This window comes from Pseudorca crassidens, chromosome 14 (genome assembly GCF_039906515.1).
Source record: "Pseudorca crassidens isolate mPseCra1 chromosome 14, mPseCra1.hap1, whole genome shotgun sequence".
In the NCBI taxonomy this organism is placed as follows: Eukaryota; Metazoa; Chordata; class Mammalia; order Artiodactyla; family Delphinidae; genus Pseudorca; species Pseudorca crassidens.
The window spans coordinates 70,620,165-70,644,395 of NC_090309.1; the positions used below are offsets into that span (position 1 = coordinate 70,620,165).

The 24,231-nt window shown below is 40.3% G+C and overlaps 3 protein-coding genes across 9 annotated transcripts in view; 1 reads left to right on the plus strand and 2 right to left on the minus strand.

Annotated features, from left to right (window-relative positions):
• BABAM2 (BRISC and BRCA1 A complex member 2) overlaps positions 1–6,732 on the minus strand; it is a 434,786-nt gene extending 428,054 nt beyond the window's left edge. The window contains exons 1-2 of one of the 2 annotated variants that reach the window (XM_067703374.1): positions 6,589–6,732; positions 2,801–2,952 (exon numbers count right to left, since the gene is read on the minus strand). In XM_067703374.1, the coding sequence (XP_067559475.1) occupies positions 2,801–2,928 (128 nt within the window). In that variant the 5' untranslated portion in view covers positions 2,929–2,952; positions 6,589–6,732. Of the gene's footprint in view, positions 1–2,800; positions 2,953–6,128; positions 6,436–6,588 lie in introns of those variants that run through there. The other variant, XM_067703375.1, reaches the window with a different exon arrangement.
• A 94-nt stretch (positions 6,733–6,826) lies between these two features.
• The window catches only part of RBKS (ribokinase), a 74,032-nt gene continuing 56,627 nt past the window's right edge, over positions 6,827–24,231 (plus strand). Inside the window, exons 1-2 of one of the 5 annotated variants that reach the window (XR_010934099.1) lie at positions 6,827–7,185; positions 23,825–23,957. Coding sequence is in view for 4 of the 5 variants with exons in the window: in XM_067703371.1 (XP_067559472.1) it covers positions 7,091–7,185; positions 23,825–23,957 (228 nt within the window). In the remaining variant the exon portion in view is untranslated. Of the gene's footprint in view, positions 7,186–23,370; positions 23,679–23,824; positions 23,958–24,231 lie in introns of those variants that run through there. The other 4 variants (XM_067703371.1, XM_067703372.1, XM_067703370.1 and 1 more) reach the window with 4 other exon arrangements.
• The window catches only part of MRPL33 (mitochondrial ribosomal protein L33), a 70,654-nt gene continuing 67,217 nt past the window's right edge, over positions 20,795–24,231 (minus strand). For both annotated transcript variants that reach the window (XM_067703377.1, XM_067703378.1), the window contains one exon: positions 20,795–20,985. The gene's annotated coding sequence lies outside the window, so the exon portion shown is untranslated. The remainder of the gene's footprint in view (positions 20,986–24,231) is intronic.

Sequence of the window (24,231 nt, forward strand, 5' to 3'; positions counted from 1 at the left end):
GTTTTGCTATAGAAACTTGAGGAATTCACACTTTGGTTGACGGAAGGACCGAGGAAAGAATTGTTAATGAGCTTCGAAAGAACTTTCATGAATCTTTCAGCCAAGTACTACATAAAAGGCATCAATAATGCTCTAGATTAATAAGGCTTTTCACATCATTTTATGTGTAGCAGCTTTGTTAATGTAGGTAGAGGTATTTTTATTCTTTTTTTAAATCAAAAGAAAGTAAATTCCATAAATACTACAAGTCATTAAACACTGTTTCAAATATTTTTCACAGAGCGAGTCCAGACACAGCCAGGTTTAGTGGATTCATTTCAAATTGATCATCAGATCCACTATTTGCATTTAAACACTCAACTAGGGCTTCCCTGGTGGCGCAGGGGTTGAGAATCCGCCTGCCGATGCAGGGGACACGGGTTCGTGCCCCGGTCCGAGAGGGTCCCACATGCCGCGGAGCGGCTGGGCCCGTGGGCCATGGCCACTGAGACTGCGCGTCCAGAGCCTGCGCTCCACAACGGGAGAGGCCGCAACAGTGAGAGGCCCGCGTACAGCAAAAAAAAAAAAACAAACAAACAAATAAACACTCAACTAAACATTCAGGATTTGGGAAGCACCAAAAAGGGAGTCTACAAAAAAGTAAAGTGACCTTATGTTGATGAATCCAACTGTTCTCTCAGAATACCAATAAAGGAGTAGGAAGTTCAGGTTTACATGTTTATATCATCTTACATAAACCAGTCCCCAGTCCTCTGGGCATCAATCCCCTCTCATGTCTTCAATACCTCTGAAAAGAATGCTTGTGACAAACTAAAGAAAAAAGACCTTTTTGCATGTCCTAGCCATTCAAGCCAGTAAACATCCCTGGTACACAGATGTGTTTTTTTTTAATGACACTTTAATGAGATATAATTCACAAACTATAAAATTCACCCTTATAGGTGCATATATCCGTCATTTTTTGGTATATTTACAGAGTTGTGTAACCATCACCACTAACTAATTTTAGAACATTTTCATTACCCCAAAAGGAAACCCCAGGCCTGCTGATTAATTAAATTGAAGGTAATACCAGATCTTTTAAAAAACAGCCTACCATTCCAATAAAATGTCCAACTAACCTAGTCTTCTCTAACTTACTACCTTATATCAAGGTCTTCAGCTTAGTCTGAAAATAGCAAGATTTGCAGAAGGCAAAAACAAAAGAGCTTAAAAAACAAAAGCTAAAAGAATCAAGAATGTAATGTTTCTAGTAGGAAAATGCTCAAAAAATGATGGGGATATGCTCAAAAGCCACCTTGACAGGGCTCTCAGTGACAAAGACTAGAACAACTGAGCCAAAAAAATAAATGAATATAGTATTTGGATTATAACCAACAGAATAAAATAAATACCTAAAATTTCATACTGACATAAATAAACAACAGAATAAATAAATAATTGGGGGGTGGGAAGGAATAGTGCTTCTTTACAGAATTCAAATTACTAAATGTGGGAGGAATAGGGACATTAAAAATCACCCTTATACAAGAACCACAGTAACAATTATTGCAGGCAAGAACAATTAATGGATGCTGAAATTAATGGACAAAAGTATGATGAGAAACAGAACATCTGCACAGTCTCAAAATGTCACTCCACAAGACACTTACGAATTACAAAGGGAAAGTCAGTTAACTTTACAGTAGAGAAACCTGGTACACACAATCTTAACCAAGTGGTCAAAGTTAATATACCAATAACTAGACTTATGAACATCATGTACTCCCTGATTTGATGCACTGAAAATGGTTCAACATCTCTTCTGTAGTATTCTTGGGTGGAAAAATAATGTGTTTCTCACTCTAATAAAGGGAAGACATTAGGCAAACCTGTACTGAGCAACATTTTACAAAGTAACTAACCAGTGCTACCTTTAAAAGCTTCAAAATCATGAAAGACAAAGAAAAACAGGAACTGTCACAGGTAAATGCAATTTGTATCCTGGATTGGATCCTGGACCAAAAAAGGACATTAATGGGAAAACTGGCAAAATTCAAATAAGGCTTACAGAGTAATTATCATCATGTAATGATGATAATTTTCTGTAGCATTTTTGTAACTTTTCTTTAAGTAAATGTATTTCAAAATAAAAAGTTGGGTTTGTTTTTTTTTTAATTGGGGTATAGTTGTTTTACAATGTTGTGTTAGTTTCTACTGTACAGAGAAGTGGAGTTCCCCGTGCTATACAGCAGGTTCTTAGTAGTTATCTATTTTATACATATTAGTATATATATGTCAATCCCAATCTCCCAGTTCATCCCACTCCCCACCCCCCGCTTTCCCCCCCTTGGAAAAAGTTGGGATCTTAATGCAACATTTCTGGCCTGAGATATTACTGTTTCAACTCAGTTGTGAAAAATGACTCATTGTTGGCTAGCTATTATAAATTTCCTATTAGGAGAGGCTATCAAATAATGTCAGATTCACAATCTTAAATCCCAGCTCTTACAGTGCATACTGAATTGCAGAAGACACAGCAAGAAAACAGTCAATGATGAAAAACACACTTGCTAAAAACCACACGGCACGCTGTTAACAAAGAGATATGCCTTTAAAATAAAAAAGAACATTCTGATCATAAAGCGATGGCCCACAGCACAGCTAAAACAACTTGAAACATAAAATGTCAAGAACTGGACAAAACCAGTCAACACGTGATAAGCTCATGACTTGATGAATTTCTGTGGTGTTCAATTTTTACAAGCCTGGTGAGAAAGGTTTGCTATTAGCTAAAGCTTGGATTGGTTCTGGTACATACCCTGATTTCAAGTCAGTTATCCTCAAACAGTTTGTAGCATCCAGTCCCACTTTCCCATTGCGGACCACGCTAGATATGAATGGGGAGAGCATTGGAGAAATTCGGTTCAAGGCCACTTCCGGAGACATTTTAACTTGACTTGCAGATCACCACTGAAAGGAGAAGGAAAGAATAATGATCAGAATATCCAAAGGAACGAGATATAACAAGCTTCCTGGAAACTAGCACAGCACACAGAAGTATCTCTTGCATGATACCTTATTTCCTGTCTTAGAGCAGCCTCTTCAAATGACCCCCTGGAAGAACCTATCTCCCTACTGCTCACCTATTCGGGACGCAGACTTTTCAGGAGCAGCAGCAACCCCTGAAATCCAATTTCCTCCCCCTTTCCAAAGCCAATTTCTACATTGCCTCACTGTACTTAAAAGCTGTCCCACTCTATCTTACAATTGGCAGGTCCTACTTTAGTTGAAGCCTCAAGTCTTCACTGACAATCCTCTTCCGCATCACACAAAACGCACACACCACTAGGTTAGGAATCCCTCCCTCTGTGTCCCCACAAAGAGTAAGAACATGATTGATAAAACTACGTAAAATTCTAGAAGCAGCATATCCTACTTGCAATTGTTACTTACTAGAAATTATTTACTTCTGCTATACCTCCCTTAATTACTTCCCCTCCACAGTGTATTATAATTACCTGCTTAGTGATCTCTCCCCTGCAGACTGTCTTTTTTTTTTTTTAATAAATTTATTTATTTATTTAGGCTGCGTTGGGTCTTGGTTGCTGCGTACGGGCTTTCTCTAGTGGCGGGAGAGGGGGCTACCCTGTGTTGCGGTGCATGGGATTCTCATTGCAGTGGCTTCGCTTATTGCGGAGCATGGGCTCTAGAGTGCAGGCTCTGTAGTTGTGGTGCACGGGCTTAGTTGCTCCGCAGCATGTGGGATCTTCCTGGACCAGGGCTTGAACCCATGTCCCCTGCATTGGCAGGAGGATTCTTAACCACTGCGCCATTAGGGAATTCACCTGCAAAACTATCTTGAATCCCTAGTGTTTAACAAAAGTACCTGGCACACACTAAGCACCCAATAAACATCTTTTAATAACTATGTGAATAAGGAGACAAAAGCTAGAGAAATGTTTAGGTATGAAGAGAAGACATTATGCCCTCAAAAAATCTGGTAGAAGATAGCATATCTGAGATGTGGCAAAAATCTACTTAACAATTAAATCATGAAAGCACACACCTATCCAGATATTAAGCAACACAAACTAACATGGATCTAAAAGTTTTTGACTTTAAGGCACTAAGAAGTTCTTAGACTTGAAAATACAAAAGTAAAAGCAATAAATCATCTCTAAATTACTTGGAAACCCACGGGGCTGGAGGAGGGAGTACCTGAATTCCTCTTAATAGATTTCTAAATGAAAGCCTCCACTTTCAGAGGTGAATAAGTCAATTTAAATGATCATTTTCTTCCTCGATCTGAAAGGATAATCCCACATCAAAAGCAAATTAATTTCCTGCAAGTTACAATTACAGGTAAATGATGTTCTCGTTCTAGTTTTCATATATTATGCCATATGAGGCTTTACAGCTCCCTGCTAAACGTTGAAAACTAGTACCTGTTTTAATCACTTCAGAGTAGTAATAAAGGGCAGAACTGCAGTGATCTTTCAAAAAATAATAACACTGTGACCCTACATAGTGATGACACCCAGAAGTACCTCTGAAGCAGAAAAAGCTTTATACTTTAGTACTCAAATCATCCTTTCTGCAAATATAAAACAACCTCCTCTTCCGACCACTTAACAGATGATCTTCCTCCACCATTCCAATATTTCATCACAAAATAAGAATAAACATCTAATGCACTGTATTCAGTCATTAAAATCATGTACATTTTCATAACACTTTATCACTTATAAAGAGCTTCCATATACATTAGTGCAGTGGACCTTCACAACTCTGGACGGTAAGGCATATATTAGAATTCCCATTTTACAGATGATATGGATAACTTTTATAATTTGTCTTTTAATAGTATACTAGACCATATTATCACTTTGAAGTCTATTTTTTTCCTATTCTGCAACATTTCCACTTTTATTTCTACCCACTGATGTCACAGTTCTTGAAAGGATGCTTATCTAGATCATATGCAAAACAGAAATACTCATCTTGGAAAAAGCAAAAGGACCTTATCTACATTACAAAATTATTCTTCCATGTATTTCCCCACAATACCTATTATTATTTGACCTCTCATTTCTATGAAAAAGGGAAACAGAACCAACACATTCTGAAAATCTACTGAGTATCAAGCACTATATTATACATCTCTATCTGTAATTTCATTTACTTCCCAATAACTACCTTGTTCTCTGATTAGTATTATTGTTCCCATTTCACAGATAAGAAAACTAACGCTCGGCAAGACTAAGTAACTTGTTCAAAGTCACAAACCTAGCAAGCAGAGGATCGGAATTCAAATTCAGATCTCTCTCAAAGTCCACTATACTCATCTTCTTCTCAAATAAACATAACTTCAATCACCAAAGAGAAAAGCATCAAAGTGAATTTATGTTTCTTTTAACACATACATCTAGTAAAATGAACAAAAAGTCATGAATTTAAACTAATGGTTGCTTGACAACTAGAAAAAATTAGACTACTCTTGGCCTACTGCTGAAGCTGGCCTGAGTGATTCACTAGGCAAATGCTAAAGGGAACAAACCTGCTCCAGAAACCAAACTATACTTCAGGTGACAACACCCCATCCAATTCAGCAACTCTCATGACCTTAGAATGACACCTGAAGGAATGAATTTGTCTTTGTTTCCAGAACAGCCATAATACTATCTTTTGACAGTGCAAGATTTCATGCAGCATTAAAATGTTTCAACCGTAGCTGTTGTGACTTCTCTGAGGAAAAAAAAAAAAAACCTGACTCCAAAATCAGAGGTCACCGAACAGCCAAAAATGATGGCTGTTTGGCATTTGAGCCAGGGACACGGATGAGAGATCACCCCCCAGTAGTAGCTTTTACACATCAAAGCACAATAATAGATCCCAGATAGTCAAAATTTTACGGTGGCCAGCCTCCCTTGAATGCCAGTTGTGCATTTTCTACTTCCTGATTTTGACGTATAACATACACAAGGAAAATGCAAAAATACAATTTTTACAGGGGTCTGCTGCCTCAAGACAGGGTCACATGAGGTCCTCTGATGGGTAGTCTGGGGAATACAAAGACGTCTAAAGCATCGCCTAGTTTCTTGCAATTAAGATGGGATGACAAACACGGAAACATGTGCCCAGCTTACGTCATGGAACGGAAAGGGGTGGCGTCCTGCTGCGTCACGTCGACGTCATACAGCGCACGAGGGAAGTTACACTGGGGAAGCAATTTCTCCAAGGGGCAACATTCAAGAAAAACAAGTCGGCTCGAACCCAAAGAATGACCACCCCGCTCTAAAAGGGAACAACTAAAAGGGGACGCTCTTCCTTCCCCCAAATTGTATGATTCCCTCATCAGGCGGGAAGGAGGGAGTCTGAGCTTATTCAGGGACCAGGGGGCGGGCTAAGTGTGGAGAGAGCAGCCTCTGGCCTTGGGGGCTCGTTCTTGAGGGGACCAGCGTCATGGGGATGAGCAGGGCATCTTTGGAACAGGGGCCTTCTCTATAGGAAGAGAAGGCGAGCCCTGGGCATATTTAAACCACGGTCCTCAGCGCCACCTGTGCGACTCGGGATCCAACCTCCCCGCACCAGCCCCAGTCCAGGTACCTGGAACTTAGTCCGATCGGTAACCGGCGACTACGTGGGGGTACAGGTTACCCGAGCGCGCCCCCGACCGACGCACCAACCTGCGCGCGCACCGCGGGCCAGATGCGTGCGCGTCCCCGGACGTCCCGCCCCGCCCCGTCCCCTCTGCGGCCCAGGAGCCGGGCGGCGTGCGCGTCCCCGGCCGCACCAGGCCGGGCGCTCGGAAGGGCGTCCCTGTAGTGCCTGAAAGTTCCTTCCTCCGCGCCTGCCTCGTGTGCGGCGAGCTGCGCGGAGCGTGGAACGATTAGGAGGGCTGTGTAACGAGATGCTGTGCAGGGAGACAATTCCTGGGAGAACTGGGGGCAGTAGGTGGGCGGGGTTATTTCGGGCATCCAGGTGGGCGACCCTCGTGGGCGTCCGGAAGGCCCGCGGCGTTAGGGAGCTTGGGAGCTGGGTCTCTGGTTACGGTGTCGGGCAAAGGTTAAAGGGCAGCCTCCAGGTGGGAGAGCGCCGACTTAGCGCAATGGCCGCGTCTGGGGAGCCCGGGAGGCAGTGGCAGGAGGAGGTGGCGGCGGCGGCGGTGGTGGTGATGGGCTCCTGCATGACCGACCTGGTCAGGTTAGTCCGGGGCCCTCACGCAGAGACTGCGGCTGGAGCGAAGGGCGGACTGCGCTCTCTCTTCTCACTGCTTTGGCACTGGGGCTTTGGGGATGTTGACTTGTGGTGTGAGCTCCAGGTTTCCGCAGCCCGCAGCGTGCCTCGATAGGGTAGAAGAAGCAGGGTTTGAGTTTGTAAACATAACTGTCAGATGAGGGAACGTAAAGGCCGGGCTGTAGGGAAAGCTCTAGTGTAACTAGCAGCGCCTCCAAAGACCTGCTGCTGTTTCCTTGACCAGACTGCTGAACTCTCCTCTGGCTAGCCGAGTGACTTTGGCCACGTCATTTTACCCCCGAGAATGTGCCCGCCTCACAGCGTTGTTTGAAGGCTGAATGAACTAAAGTGTTTTGAGCTATAATATTATCCAGATTGGGTATTATCCGTGTGAACGTGTATAAAATGAGTGGAGCAGAGGTCAAAATTTTAGGCGGTCATCTTTCACCGTATTGATTGTTGGCTTTCCCGCATTTCATCTTTACCGCATATTTTTCACTATTAGAGTAACCATAGGTTACCTATGGCAAACCAAGTGTGAGTCAAAATAAAAACCCGTAAGCACAATATTTACAACCATTAAAAAAAAATGTGATCAAATAAAATATGCTAGATGAAAATAGTTGAGTTAGGTCAGTGAGATTGGATGAAGAGATCTTCCCAATTTATCTTTTTTTTAATGAAAATGGCTTTCTTGATTGTAAAAGCAATGTTTATTTATTATAAAGAAAAAAAACATCCCAAGAAATCCTGCCATTCAGGTTGCTTCAGTTTAATTTTTTGGTGAGTGGCATTTTAGATATAATGCTATTTTTATATTATAAAAATAAAAGATGATCATACTACAGTAAGACTTTATCTGTCCTGCAACCTTGCTTTTCCAAAGGATAGCCGAGAACCTGGAAATATTAAATAAAAAGGCCTTGGGACAATCAGAATAAGTCACCAAATCCCTGCACTAAACCACCTGTGTTTTACTTAGAAAATAGTTTTAGGGCCTTCACATAACCAACTTAATCTTACATTGCTTAAAATATTTATAAACTAGGTTAGCACATTTCCAGACCGAGATTAGAAAGGTGGAAATTAGAAAGGGGGAGAGACTGCAAGGGGCAGGTATAGTAATCACCAAAAACTTGTAAGTGAGGAGAGTGTATCAACAAACAACAAAAGAGTTTTAAATGCCAAGAGCCTGGGGGAATTCCCTGGCGGTCCGGTGTTTAGGACTCTGCCCTTCCACTGATGTGGGCCCAGGTTCAGTCCTTGATCAGGGAACTAAGATCCCACAGGTGTGCAAGTGTGGCAAAAAAAAAACAAAACACCAAGAGCCTTTTTTTTCCCGCAAATATTTGAGCTACATTGTGCCAAGATAGATGTGCTTCCTTTAGTGACAGAACATAAAGTCCAATTTAGTTCTGGACATTTGGTGAAGAGGCCTACACATCCTTCTCTAGAGCTAGAGTCAGCAAACCTTTCTTCAAAGAGCCAGATAGTAATTATTTTAGGCTTTCTGGGCCACATTTGGTCTCGGTCACATATTCTTTTTTATTTTATTTTTTTAACAGGTACAGAATGTGAAAACTATGCCTTACAAAATCAGCCTGCAGGCCATAGTTTGCTGACTGCTGTCTAGAGCATCACTGTCTGACAGCTCACTATAGTAATTGATGTTACTAGCGATGACTCTTTTCAAGAAAAGGGAATATGGTTATCGTTAAATTTTATTTACAAATGGGGCACGTATTTTATTTTAGAAATAGTTCCGTCAAATATACTTAAAATTTAGTTACATAAAGGAATAAACCTTCAGATATCTAAAATAATTCATTCCTTAGAAAATCCATCTAGTTAAAATTTTACCATAATTCTATACGTGAAGTACAGAAGAGAAGGAAAGCTAAATAATTTTCCCATGCACCCTACCTGAATAAGAATGCCAGGGTTAGAATTCAGAGCCACCTTCTTGTTAAACTAAGTCAGAGCTTTCTGTGAAGCTTGACCATCACACATTAACAATAATTATAGTACTTTCTAAGATGAATACTCTTCAAACTTTGGGGAGGGCAGGGTCTCAAATGCCCATGTTAGCATCTGTCAGGATTTAAAAGCTTATTTCACAGCTAGAGGAATTTAGAGATTATTTATAATCTCTCAATCTCTTCAGTTTATAGATGAGTAAAGTGAGGTCCAGAGAAGAAACTCTTACATTGTGGATAACCTTTCTTTTTTTTTTTAATAAATTTATTTTATTTATTTATTTTTGGCTGCACTGGGTCTTTGTCGCTGTGCAGGCTTTCTCTAGTTGGGGTGAGCAGGGGCTACTCTTTGTAGCGGTGCGCGGGCTTTTCATTGCAGTGGCTTCTCTTGTTGTGGAGCACGGGCTCTAGGCGTGTGGGCTTCATTAGTTGTGGCTCGCGGGCTCTAGAGCGCAGGCTCAGTAGTTGTGGCTCACGGGCTTAGTTGCTCCGTGGCATGTGGGATCTTCCCGGACCAGGGCTCAAACCTGTGTCCCCTGCATTGGCAGGTGGATTCTTAACCACTGCACCACCAGGGAAGTCCCTGGATAACCTTTCTAATTTCTCTTCTCTTGCCATTTTCTTTCCTTTATAAGATATCCAGGTTTCTATTCTTCACATGAGTCACTATTAAAACTTTCATTCCCCTATAGATTCTCTCCCACGACTTTGCTAACAAACTTTTCATGATTTCTTTTCTGATTACTTCTGCCTCTGAAGATCTTTACAAAATACCTGAGTATAGGATTTTTATTTAAAAGCCTGCTTCTATGATAAACTTGGGTCCAACTTCACTGGTTATGGTACATATCATGATTGTATTATTTTTCTATTGTTTCTGTAACAAATTACCACAAACTTAATGGCTTAAACAATACAAATTTAATACTTATAATTCTGCAAGTCAGAAGTCTGACACAAGTCTCACTGGGCTAAAATCAAGTTGTAGGACTGCGTTCCTTTCTGGAGGCTCTAAGGGAAATCTTTTTCTTGCCTTTTCTAGCTTCTAGAGGCTGCTCACATTCTAGCTCATGGCCTCTTCCTCCATGTTCAAAGCCAGCAATGGCATAACTCTGACACTCACTCTTCTGCCTCCCTCTTCTACATTTTAAGAACCCTTGTGATTTCATTGCGCCCAAATGGATAATTCAGGATAATCTCGTTATTTTAAGGTAGCTTATTAGCAGCCTTTATTCCCCCCTTGCCATGTAACATTACGTATTCACAAGTTCCGGGGATTAGGATGTGGACATCTTTGAGGCAGGGTTGGTCTGGGGGTGGGGCATAATTCTGCATACCACAGTGATTAAAGTCAAAAAATCTTATAATACTTAGAGCTTGGAGAATCATTGAAGCCTAGCAGTCCATCCTCCACATTTTACAGATGAGGTAATTAAGAGAGGTTAAATGACTCACCCCAAATCATACAGCCAGTTAGTGGGAACCCAGGTTTCTCATTCTTTTTTTTTTGTCCTTCGGTATGCAGGCCTCTCACTGTTGTGGCCTCTCCCGTTGCGGAGCACAGGCTCCGGACGTGCAAGCTCAGCGGCCATGGCTCACAGGCCCAGCCGCTCCACGGCATGTGGGATCCTCCCGGACCAGGGCACGAACCCGTGTCCCCTGCATTGGCAGGCGGACTCTCAACCACTGCGCCACCAGGGAAGCCCCTCAACCTTTATCTTTCCATTGTATCGTTGTACCTCTAACTCTGGCTCATATTTATTGCCCTTTTCATGTACAGTTCATTTAAGGGCGTATAGTCTGTGCATTCATTAAGTGTTTACTTTGTAAAATGGCAAGGAATAACAACTTTATAATGTTCAAGGAGTAACAACTTTATAATGTTCAGATCTAAAGATAGTATCATCATTACTGTTCCTTACTTCCTATCTAAGTTTAACCATAACCAGCCTGGACACCCATGCCTATACTGTAAAATCACTTCAGAAATAAAACTACTTCAATAACTTAGCCCTCTTGGATGGCATCCAAGTCCAACTCACTTTATATATTACATTACTGTGTGCCAGACACTGCTAATTCAATCAATGAGCAACTTTTTTCATTTCTAATTTCAGTCCACTATGAATAGTAAGCTCTATATACTAATAACTTTTAAAAATCATTAGCTCATCCAACATGACAAACAATGAACATTATTTAATACCCACCTGTATTTATCATTATTCTCTTCCTCCTTGAACAGTCATCTCTGAAGTTCCACATTGCAGAGATAAGAGAAATCAAGTCTGTTCTTGTGGAAAATTAAGTCAAAGTTCCTCCAAAGACAGATTCCCATGAGAACCTAACAACAGATGAAACTTTTTAGACGTTAGGCTCATAGACCTTGGTTAATCATGCTTTCACTAATCTTTATTTCTTATGACATGTGTCACCCATTTTTTAAATTATTCAGCAAATATTTATTGATTTTATACCATGTGCCTCTGGACTTCCCAAGGTGCAGAGGATACAGCAATGAAAAACACAGCAAAAAATCCTTGCCTCATGGAGCTTACATTCTAGTGGAAGAGACAGTATCAGTTAGAAATAAGTAAAATACATTCTCTGTTAGATAAATGCTGAGGAGGAGAATAAAGCATGAAAGAGGGATGAAAGTAGTAATTTTAGATCATTGGCCACAGAAAGCCTCACTGAGAAGGTGATTTGAGTAAAGACCTAAAGGAAGAAAGGAAGCAAGCCATACAGAGAACCAGAAGAAGAGCATATGCAAAGGCCCTGAGGCAGGAGCAGACCTCTTATTATCAATGAACTACAAGGAGTCCAGTGTAGCTGAAGAAGAAAATAAGGGAGAGGGGAGGGCAATTGATGGTTAAAGGACATTGGGTCCTACCCTGGATGAAATGAAAGGCCAGTGGAGGGTTTGAGCAGACAAGTGACATAATATGATCCGCAAGGGCACAAACAGGGAGACCAGGTCAGAGTTAATTACAATAATCCAGGCAAGAAATGATGGTAGCTTGAAAACAGTGCAAGTGGGGAGAAGTGGGCATCTTCTGATTATATTTTGAGGGTAGAGCTGACAGGATTTGCTGAGGAGTACGAGATAGGTCAAGGATTACCCCAAGTTCTATGCCCTCTGCAAGTGGAAGGGGAAGTTGATGTGTGCTGAGATATAGAAGATTGTGACAGAGCAAGTTGCGTAAGGAGAGGGCAGTATCAGGAGCTCAGGCTGGACGTGTGAGATTTGAGATGCCTGTTAGACATCCAGCTGAAGGGGTCAAGAAGACAGTTAAATATATGAGTTTGGAGTTCAGAGGAGAGATCTAGCTGGAGATATGAATTTGAGAGTCATCAGTGTATAGATGGTATTTAAAGCCATGAGACAGGATGAGATCACTGAGGTCTGCGCTCCGAGGGCACTCCAACATTGAGAGGATCCATTTTACATAATTTATCTCTTGTCTTCCATCTCTCTGTACCCCTAAAACTTGTTTTGAGACAAGCTTAATACAAACCCATGTTTACATTTCCATGGCAATAGACTATGATGTCAACTAAAACCCTGTGTTATCCTTTTACATGCTCCAATTAAAAGTGATGGCTGGAGAGGTAAGGCTCATGTTCAACCAAGCATCTAAATTTAATCCTTGGCAAGTCAGGAAATGATTGCTTAATTCTCAAAAGATTTTAATTGGAAGGTGGCATAAGTGAATTTAGAAGCTTTTAGATCCAAAGTGGATGAAATGTTGGACCTAGATTACTTTAAAAAAAAAAAAAAAGGCCAAAATTTTATACTGTACCTAGAAAAGGTTACATGTGTTTGACATATTACGGTACCCTCTAACCTGCCTTCCACCAGAAGCTTCTTGTCAAATTTAGAACAGAAAAATCTCTTTGCAGTCACTTTTTCAGGAAAGTAAAAGCCAGAGGAATGTTGGTCCAAGAAGTATCGTGCATTCCCAATAGTAGAGGAATATAATATCATCCTTCAGTATTCTTTCTGCTCCTTAAATTGGTCTTCAAAGTTGCTTATCAGTTACCAATCAATCTTTAAATTAATGTTTCATTAAACATGTTTCTGTCAACTGAATTCCCTAAATTCAAATGAAATCATTCATGGGAAGTTTGCTAATTTTGGTCCCTTCAAAGAAAATATATGTTAAAAGGTAAATTACGTATGACAAAGAAAGAGCACCTATCGTTTGGTATTACTAAGCAGTCCCTTTTGCAATCCATTACTTGGCCAGCTCTTCGTACCCTAGTATCTGCATTCTAGGCAGAGCAAGGTGAAGTGGGCTTTTGTGATGATTGTCCCACATACCTTTATGCCATCCTGTTGCTCCAGTATTTTGATTACTTGTACGTAATACTGAAATACTGAGAGCGTGCTAAGTGCTAGGGATACTGCAATTAGTATAACATGGTCATTGCTCTTGAGGAATTTATAGTCCAAAGAAGGCAGACACAAAGATAGATCATTGTAGTATGGTGTGCTAAGTACCTGCAGGTTCTGTGGAAGAACAGGGGAAAGTTCCTGGATAAGATGCCTCCTGAGCCAAGTCTTGAAAAATAAGCAGGTGCTAATCCAGGGGAAAAAAAAGAAGAAGAATTAGATAGACCTAGAGGGCATTATGCTAAGTGGAATAAGTTAGACAAATACCGTTTGAGATCACTTATATGTGGGATCTTAAAAAAAATGTATTTAATTTAAAAACTAAGCTCATAGATACAAAGAACAGATGGGTGGTTGCCAGAGGTAGGGGTGGGGGTGAGTGAAACGGGTAGGGGCTCGAAAGGAACAAACTCCCAGTTATAAAATAAATAGGTCACAGGGATGTAATGTACAACAGCATGACTATAGTTAATAATACAGTATTGCTAAGAGAGTAGATTTTTAAAGTTTTCATTTAAAACAATTGAGAGAAAGTTGATTGTCAAAGAAAGTAGCATAGAATGATTTAAAGACCATGGCAGTGGAATCTTAAGTCCAGAATTAAGATTTAGGCTCATCTACCTAACAGCTATGTACATTTTGATAAGCCATTACTTTTTTGAGTTCTCACTTCCTTCCTAAGACAGAAATGATGATAATGCCTGTCCTGACCCATCTTACAAATGTATTGTGAAGCTCAAATACAATATAATCAGTTCTTGATTATTCATGATGATGGGAATGTGAAAGAAGCATGAGCACTAAAAACCAAACATAGTAGGTAATTTAACATTTTTAATAACTGATTCCAGAATACATTATTTTTGTGTGCTGATTTAGCCTTCTGATCATATTTTGCTTACAATAAAATTAATTCCATGTATATTTCTTTTACCTACACCAGCGGATGGCAGGAAGAACTAGCCTAGAGATAATTACAATGTGGTGACAGGAGTCATTTTGAAATTTAAAATTTACTATAATTAATTGGCAAAATAGAAAATAAAATCTTGGTGTATAGTTATTTGACACAGTCATACTTTGCTTGTCTTCTTCAATGAATTAAAACATTTTTCATCAGGAACTTTGATAAATGTCTCAGCAATTCTTTCTGCTCCTTTTTTTCTGCATCCTGATTGTCCCACATACCTTTATGCCATCCTGTAGTTGTCCAGTCCCCACTCACTAATCCCCCATACACATACATATATGTATTTCTCCTGCCCTCTCCTCTTGCACCTTGTAGTTCCAAAATTAGCTCATTCAGCACCTCCCTATCCAAGCTTTTATTCTTTCTCCAGGACTTTTCTCAGCTGGGAGTAAGGAGGTGTGTGTGTGTGTGTGTGTGTGTGTATATATATATATATATATATATATATATATATATATATAAAATTATTCAAAAAGATTAGTTGACATTAGATGGTGTTTTAGTTTTTATATTTTTAATACTTTGACCTGTATGCCTCTGGTACCTTCTGTACTCAGTCCTCTATCCCACATTGGAAGACTGAAGAAAGACGTGAGCCTGTTTTGTCCCTGTTATTCTGACCACATTTGTTTAATAACCATTCTACTTGGGCTACAGTCATACATAGCACTTTTGCCCTGCTCTCACCTCATTGTATGATTTTTTTTTTTTTAATGCGGAGCCATATGCTTTTTTGCTTTTTTTTTTTTTTCGTTGTGCTGGGTCTTAGTTGCAGCAGGCAGGCTCCTTAGTTGCGGCAGGTGGGCACCTTAGTTGCAGCTCGCCAGCTCCTTAGTTGTGGCATGTGAACCCTTAGTTATGGCATGCATGTGGGATCTAGTTCCCTGACCAGGGATAGAACCTGGGCCCCCTACATTGGGAGCACGCAGTCTTAACCACTGTGCCACCAAGGAAGTCCCTGTATGATTTATTATGTATGTGGGATTCTGTCATCCCAACTAAGTGTCTTTTAAGGTGTAGAACATTCATTCAAAAATATTTAATTCTGACCACATTAGAATAACTAGTGTAAGACTTACCTTCCCACCATAAACAACTAGAAAATGGGACAAAATATACGAAGCAACTGTTTCTGATATTGAACAACAGTAGTGTTATCCAGAAGAGAAAGGAAACAAACAAGGTAAGTCCTGGAGGCACATTACTTACCATCGCACAGAGAGGAGGAACTCAAGGGAAGCATGGCAGCATCAGTGAGTTGAGAAAACTGAGTTCATAACTTAGGAAGACTACGGTGGCTAGGATTTATGGGAACATATACTGGAAGAGAAGGAGCTAATCAGGGGAAGGTCCAGAAATCTGCAAAGGAGTCCCCTTGAGTCTGTTGCTAAATGCTAAATGGACATACATAGAAACTCCACAAAGCTGGGCAACTACTGGAGAGCTCTAAGCTGAACATGTCCCAGAAATTGTACAGGAATGGGAGGTGTTGAGTTCTGTCCAGCCAGAGACATTGTTGAACCCCTGGAGCATTCAGTGGAGATCCAAGAAGGATCACAATTTAGTTAGAAGGGGTAAACTTGCCCTAAAGTAAAGGTACTCTAAACTCACTGTAACAACTCCAAAAACATTCCTCAAAGGATCAAACAGATCCACAAATTAACTGCCTGAAAAAGTTCAACCCTTTGGAAAAATACAATAGAATTAAGACACCCGATGTAACATTTGCAATGTTTCGCATTAAATCAAAAGTCATTAGACATGCAAAGAATCAAGAAAATGTTATCCATAACTGAGGGAAAAAAAAGTCAAAGCCAACACAGAAATGACAGGGATGATGGAATTCACAGAAAGGAATTTTAGAAGAGCCCTTGTAAATATGCTCAGTGATTTAAAGAACTTGAACATAATGAGAAAGTGGAAGACGCATAAAAGAACCAAACAGAGATTTACGACATGAAAGGTGCAGTATTTGAAATGAAAAATTCATTTGATGGGCTTATCAGCAGAGTAGACATTAGAGAAGAAAGGATCACTGTACTTGAAGACAGTGAATAGAGATTATCTAAATTGAAGCGTAGAGGAAAAGCATGACTGAGCAAAATGCACAGAGCCTCTGTGATATGAGACAAGCAGTCTATCGTGTGTAAATGGAATCTAAGAAGAAAAAAAGAGTGGGAGAGGCACAAAAACTATTTGAAGAAACAATGGCTGAATTTTTTTCAAATGTTATGAAAAATATAAACACATAGATCTAAGAATTTCAATGAACCCCAAGTAGGATAAACATAATGTAAACCATAGCAAAGCACACTGTAATCAAATTCCTGCAAGCCAATTAGAAACTCTTAAAAGCAACCAGAGGGAAAAATACACATTACATAAGGGGAGAAAAGATTGACTGCAGACTTCTTATTAGAAACAATGCAATCCAGAAAAAAATGAAATCTTTAAAGTACTGGAAAAATAAACTGTCAACATAAAATTCTGTATCCTTCAAATATATTGGGGAAATAAAGACAGGAAAACAATAGCCAAGAGAATTTATTACTAGAAACTTGCACTACAATAAATAAACCCTAGATCAGTCACTTATAAAAAATAGAAAAAAAGAGGTGGGGTTAATAACACATCAATAGTGAGGAAGAAATGGAATACAATTAATCCAAAAGAAGCTAGGGCAAGAGGAAGGAAAGAAGTGAGTGTTGTAACGTTGGGCAATGATATTGCTATGAAGAAAATTGTTAGGATGCGATGCTCCGTGAATGTTTTCACATTTGTGCATGATCATGACTTTCTGAGAAAGACGGTTGGCACTTGGATTAAAGAATGTTTGAACAGCAAACAAACTGTACAAGTCAGAGATCTCTGGAGAGATTTAGAGACTTTTTCCTTGGATACATTTATTTACATTCTAGGGACTAAACCTGAAGACCTCCCCCTCCTTTCCCCTAAGCGGATTTGTTTACATTACAGAGCAAAAGTCAGCAGGTCATATTCTTCTCCCCTCCCTCCCTCCCTCTCTCTGCCCCACCCCACCCGAGAGGCGAGGAAGAGCAGCAGCTGTGTCAGCTGTCCTACATCAACTCCCAAAATTCATGATTTAAAGGTTTCTCTCATGTCACCCCACAGGGGATTGGGACATGGAGAACTAACACAATTAAGAGTAATCAAAAGGCTGGATCTGATCCAAAATCCTAGTGTTATTTGTCAGAATGAATGAATGAATACTTTACAAAAATTCAATTAGGAAGGGGGTATCTCACCTGTAAGGTGGTCTGGGAAGGCCTCTCCAAGGAGGTAACATTTGAACAGAGATGTGAATGAAAAGCCATGTAAGACTGCAACGTGGGAGAAAAGCATAACATGCTTGGCTTTACTGGCTCTCCCAATGCCTAGCACACTTTCTCACACATAAGCAAAATTTAAATAAATAAGGGTCAAGTATATGACACTCTGAAAGGCTGGCCACTTCTGACTAGAGTATTGTTTATCTATTCTATAAATTCAAGAGTAGCTGCATCTTCAGACAAAATGACTTTTTAGCCACAGCCTTGTTAGCTAGACAAAGATATGAGTTAGAAATCAAAATCAGTTAAGAACCAGCTAAAGCATAATTCATGTTTCATTTCCTTAAATCATACGTGTATATATGCAAATTTAGGGTTAGGCACCGCAAAATGAAGTTTTAGCTGCAAGGCTAAGTTCTTTTTACAGAGGTAGAAATAGGTATCACTAGCTTGGTTTGGGAATTACCCCATGCTTGTAAATGTGACATACACAAATGCTGGGAAGAATAGATATGGTTGAAAAATACAGGCAGTAGGAATAATAAATGAGCATAATGAGTGTTAACTGGGTGATCACTAATGGTACAATCCCCTGTTAACAGGGGGGTACAGTGTCAGAAGCTTACAGCCAGAAGAGGAAAGGATGGAATTCAAAAGCCAAAAAGCAGCATATTCCTTGACTTTTGGCTGGAGCCAGTATCAGTGTAACCTCTTTGGTCAAAACGCTGCTTATCCCTGTTTCACCAGGTCATTCCTTCCTTTGATATGAATCATCTCTGAGAATCTGTAACAGGCACATCATTGTCAAGAAGTTAAAAGCAATTGATAAGTTGTTCTGGTAACACCTGTCAGTGAAATAACTCAGAGTACAAAACCCAGGCATTTAAGGAGTTGACAAGTATTATTAAACCTGTTTTGCAAGAGAAGAAGCTGGTTCAAAGAGGGAAAAGCTGTCAAAGGTAATGCAGTCTGTAAGTGGCTCAGGCCTCCTTCCTCATACAACCAAACTCTAACTGCATGACCTCTCATGGCCCAGAAGACTGGGAGGCCACCTGAACATTTATCGGTGCTTCCTTCTGTCCAGCTTTAAAATATCATGACATTTTAAAGTTACGAATTTGTTTTAAATTCAAATATATTTCTTATGACTGGTTTTCTCCTTCATTCAGAAATTTACACTATTTAAAAATTTTAAATGGTAGCAACAGTATATTTCTACCAGTACTGCTTCCCTTTTTTTTTTTTTTCCTTTGAGCACTTAATTGGTCTGTCTTTGACACCCTACTAAGAGCTCATGTTTGAATTGGGAAGAATTATGATGATGCTTTCATACAGCGGATGGTGCTTTGTGCAGGTCCTTTCCTCAACCTGACCTTAATTTCATGATTTTAATAAAGAAAAAAAGATAGAAAAACCTAATTCAAAGTAAATTAGGATCTATAATTCAGAAATGCTTCTGCCCGTTTGTAACTAATGTTCCAGTTGCTCTCCACTTCACTTTCCACTCTTTAGTTCATTCACTTTTAAAAAATAATAAATCAGCAATAAACTGTCTTTCAACAGAAAGCAGGGCAATAAGACAAAGGCTTGAGTGCACATCCTCTGTGCTGGACTGTAATCCAGGGAGCGAGAGTGAGGGCCAGGGAAAGTGAAGCCGGGAAGCAGAAGAGCTTATACCAAGATACTTGATGTGTTTAACAGGTTGCTCTGTCCTGCAGAACAGCCAGAAACAGAAACAGAAATCCTGGAGTGGGGAGAGGATGGCCCTGGGCAAGGCTCTATTAGGCTGCACCTGCAAGAAGCCAGCCGGAGGCAACTGGCGGCTAGAAAAAGATGCGGCAAGGCCAGATGAATCTGAAGTAGTAACAAGTGGCTTCCCATAAAACACAAAGATATTCTTGTTGAATATAGTAGGTCCCCTACATACGAAACTTCAAGTTGTGAACTTTCCGAGATGCGAACGTGCGTTCCATCAACGTCAGGCATGAGTTAAATTGCAGCTTACCCTCCGTCTCCTATTGCTGATGATCCTACCATCTCCCACCTCCTCTCCCTCCTCCAGTCAGTAACTCTTCTTGCCTGTTCACTCAGTGCCAGCCCCTGTATGCCAGCTGTTGTACTGTACTACCATACTTTTCAAGGTACTGTACTGTAAGATTAAAATGTTTTATTTTTTGTGTTTGCTCGTTTTTTATGTATTATTTGTATGAAAAGTATTGTAAACCTATTATTACAGTACAGTACTATATAGCCGATTGTGTTAGTTGGGTACCTAAGCTAACTTTGTTGGACTTAACGAACAAATTGAACTTTACGAATGCGTTCTCGGAATGGAACTCGTTCGTAAGTAGGGGACTTACTGTACTTCCGTGCACTTTTGCCCCCCACTCCCATCCTTCTCATGGGTATCTGTCATTAACATTTCATTTCCTATGCATTTATATATCATATGAGAACATGTATCTTTTTCCTTTTAAGAAACATGAATCAGGGCTTCCCTGGTGGTGCAGTGGTTGAGAGTCCGCCTGCCGATGCAGGGGACACGGGTTCGTGCCCCGGTCCAGGAAGATCCCACATGCCATGGAGCGGCTGGGCCCGTGAGCCATGGCCGCTGGGCCTGCATGTTCGGATCCTGTGCCCCACAACAGGAGAGGCCACAACAGTGAGAGGCCCGCATACCGCAAAAAAAAAAAGAAACATGAATCAGGTCATACTAATCTTATCCTGTGACATATTTTTTTCACTCATGTGTTATTAGCATCACGGTTAGGTTTTATCTCATTGTCAGCAAGCTTATTTTGCCCTTAGGAGGTTCATTGGAAAACACTGATTTAACATTTGCTGAATTAATGTGTGAATGAAGGAATGATAGTATGAATTCTAGTTATAGTTCTTGCTTATAGAAAGGAATGCTGCCAGTATTGGGAATGCAGTGGGCAAGGTCTTGTAAAACATGGAATTTTTATTGCCAGACAATTGAACAGTCATCCCAGCCTCTTCTTCCTCATTCGTCAACACCTCCACATCTTCAATTCAGAGGAAAGAACAGATGCCATACAGGGGAGACGTGGAAAAGAGATGTAGGGGTAGAAAAATAACCTTCCCTCTATCTTTCTAAGTTCTTGGCTGAGACCCCTGTAATGAAAAACAGATTAATAAGAGAAAAACAAACAAATTTATTAATGTATCCCTCAGGTATACACGGGAGATACCCAGGGAAAAAATGAATCCCCAAGGTGACTTAGAATTCGGGATTAAATAACATCTCAATAGGGAAGGGGGAGGGGAGTGTAGGTCTCTTAGGGGAGAGTGAATGATTTTTAGGTCAGATGAATGGCCCCTTAGAAGAATAGATGGGAGTTGTGACAGTCTGTGACAGTGTCTGTCTAGGCGTGGTATTGACTTCTAGTCTCTCCTGTGACAAGAGTCCATCCTCTCTGGTTGATGGAACTCCCAGGAAGGGGATTTATGGCAGTTGAGTTCCTTTGGGAGGATCTGTCCGTAGGCAGATAAGGGGAGTTCAGAGAAAGCCTCTCCCTGCATTTGCTGTTTTTCACGTGCCTACAGTCAAGATAATCAGTATACCAAAGCAGCATATTTTGCAGTAGCACGTCCTTCTCCAGTCATATTTTGGAGTAGCTTATTCTGCTACCCTTCAGAGATAACAGGAGACTCTTACAAAGGTTCATTCAGTCAGCAAATGGGGGTAAGATGGTGCAGACATTGGTCCCTATCCTCATGCAGGGCAAGGCGACAACTGAGGGAGGAAGGAAATAAGAATAGGACGAAGATGTAGAAGGAAAAGAAAATAGTAGTGTTCCAAAGGAGTGAGGAATTTCAGTGATGGCTAAATTAGTACAGTGCTTGTGTTAATATAAGTTGTTTAGAAATGAGTTTAAATCCCAGCCATCTGCTCCCACATCAAACACACACACGCAGTACCCCTGATTTCACTCCTCCCCCACATACACGTACATCCCAGTAATAATCTGGTGATATATTTTTCATGCCACAGTTGATAATAAAAAATACACTTAATTCAAACCAGTGAGTTATGACCCAGATCTAAGTATAAATATAGTGGAAGTCATAAGTTTCTTTAGTGACAGTCTTACTAATTATTTTGGCCTGTTTTTAGCCACATTGGATATTTTTTCTTTTTAAGGTTGCTATGAATGTTGTTTGCAGCAGCATCAATAAGCCAAGAATTCATATAGTTACTCAATCACACAGATTACTCATCATTGCCTGTTCATAACAGAATCCTAAAATGTTTAAGATTTCTGATGCAAATCAAAATCTCATCATCACTTGTCATTGCTAAATTAAATGACAGGATAATAACATTACATTAAAACCATTTTTCTCTTGATTGAGTACCTTTTTCAGAAGTGAACCTTGTAGATGTATATTTTTTTCATCAGTACTATAAATGCATTTAGAATCCAAGATAAAAATAGAATTGAAAAGGGGAGGAGTAGAGTGGGATGTTTTCAAATTATTGATGAGTCTCTTTTGAATCTCAAATAACCATATTTGACAGGGCACTGTTAGGGAATGGAGTAGTTTTGGCCCAATTTATTGAGACTTTTAGAAATACATAAGGGAGGTTCATAGGTCAAACTTCGTTTTTATTGACACGATCATGTGTTCTTGGCATCAGTCATATGTCATTCCATTGCAGACAGGCTGTTTTCAGTTAGATCACAGCCTAGGTGGGAAATGAATGTAAATTTCTAATCTGCTAAAACAGAGTAGGTTCTCAGTTATTGTGAACTTCTCTCTTGGTCTTTCTTTCCTGTCTAAAGCTAATTAACCTTTGGGGCACAACTGCCATCTCTCCATTGGCTCCGTCCGGCCCTTGGCCCTCTTTGTGGCCAGTCAACCAGTCCTCATGCCACTTGAGCTGATCTTCTCCACTTGCCCCTATACCCAGAGCTCCTTTTCCATTTAAAGTCCATTTAAAGTTCTTCAAAGATTTTGTTTCCTCGCATCTTCCACCTTCAGTGTTATGAAAATCATATCCTGGAGCAAGTCTTTTACGCTTTTTGCCTCGTTTAATATTATCTTCATTAGACAGTAACGTCAGTAAAAATCCTTAGCACTTGGAGAAGTCAGTGAAGGTATAGACTGAAACAGGATTGGCTATGAGTTGACAATAATTGAATCTGGGTGATGGGTACATGGGGATAGGGGAAGTCAATATAACATTTCCTCTAGTTTTATATGTTTGGAATTTTCCATAGTAAAAATTTTAAACTAAACTTAGATCTTTAGAATGCTTTTATATATATATATATATATATATATATATATGCTCTTTTTGAGTCAGTGCATGAAATGGGTGGTATACAGGATGGACTAGGACCAAAACCTAATCCTGCCATCTAAATACCCCACCCCCACCCCACCCCCAAGGAAACAAATAAGATTCTTTAGTGCCCGGCATTGCAACTTCCCTCTTCTCCTTAGGTCCTGAACAGGACTACCAGAATCCTGACACACTTCCTGCTTCTTGTAAATGACCAGATAAACCTGTACAGAAATGCACAATAACTTGGTCCCATTTATTAAGTCCCACCGTGAATAAAGTTCTGTGCTGGGCATTGGGAAGGGGGAATATGAAGTTACTTCCCTCCAAGAGTTCCCCAAGATGGAAAACAGAGGCACCGGTGAACAACCCTGATGCAGTACAGACTCTAAGAGCCGTCATGTGAAGTAGAGCTACAGCAGTATGACTGTGGGGCAGTGGGGGAGAGAAGAGTTTTGTCAAGCAGATGCGTTCTTGACAGTGATGCGAACTACTGAATGTTATCTTCAAGGAAAAGGTAATCTTTCCTGCTTCTGCTTGCAGTTCTGGCTGCTAAGACTAGAGCTCCATCAGTAAACTTCCCTCTGTCTTCTGAAGAGCTTAAACTGATTGCAGTTTCCAATGTGCTTTTTTTTTTCTCCTTCTCTTTTAAAATTATGATAGCCTTACTTCTCGTCTGCCAAAAACTGGTGAAACCATCCATGGTCATAAGTTTTTTATTGGCTTTGGAGGGAAAGGTGCCAACCAGTGTGTCCAAGCAGCTAGGCTTGGAGCAAAGACATCTATGGTGTGCAAGGTAAGTGTAAAGTATGGTGGAGAGGGTTCTAGAGGCGAGAACCCGGTTTAAGACATGAGCTCATTTTTTTTAACGATTTTAAAGTGAACAATTTAGTGGCATTTAGTACATTCACAGTGTTGTACAACCACCATTTCTATCTAGTTCCAGAACATTTCCATCATTCCAAAGTAAAAACTCCTTGCCCATTAAGCAGTTTCTCCCCATTCCCCCCCTCCCGTCAGCCCCTGGCAACCACCAATCTGCCTTCTGTCTCTACGGATTTATCTATTCT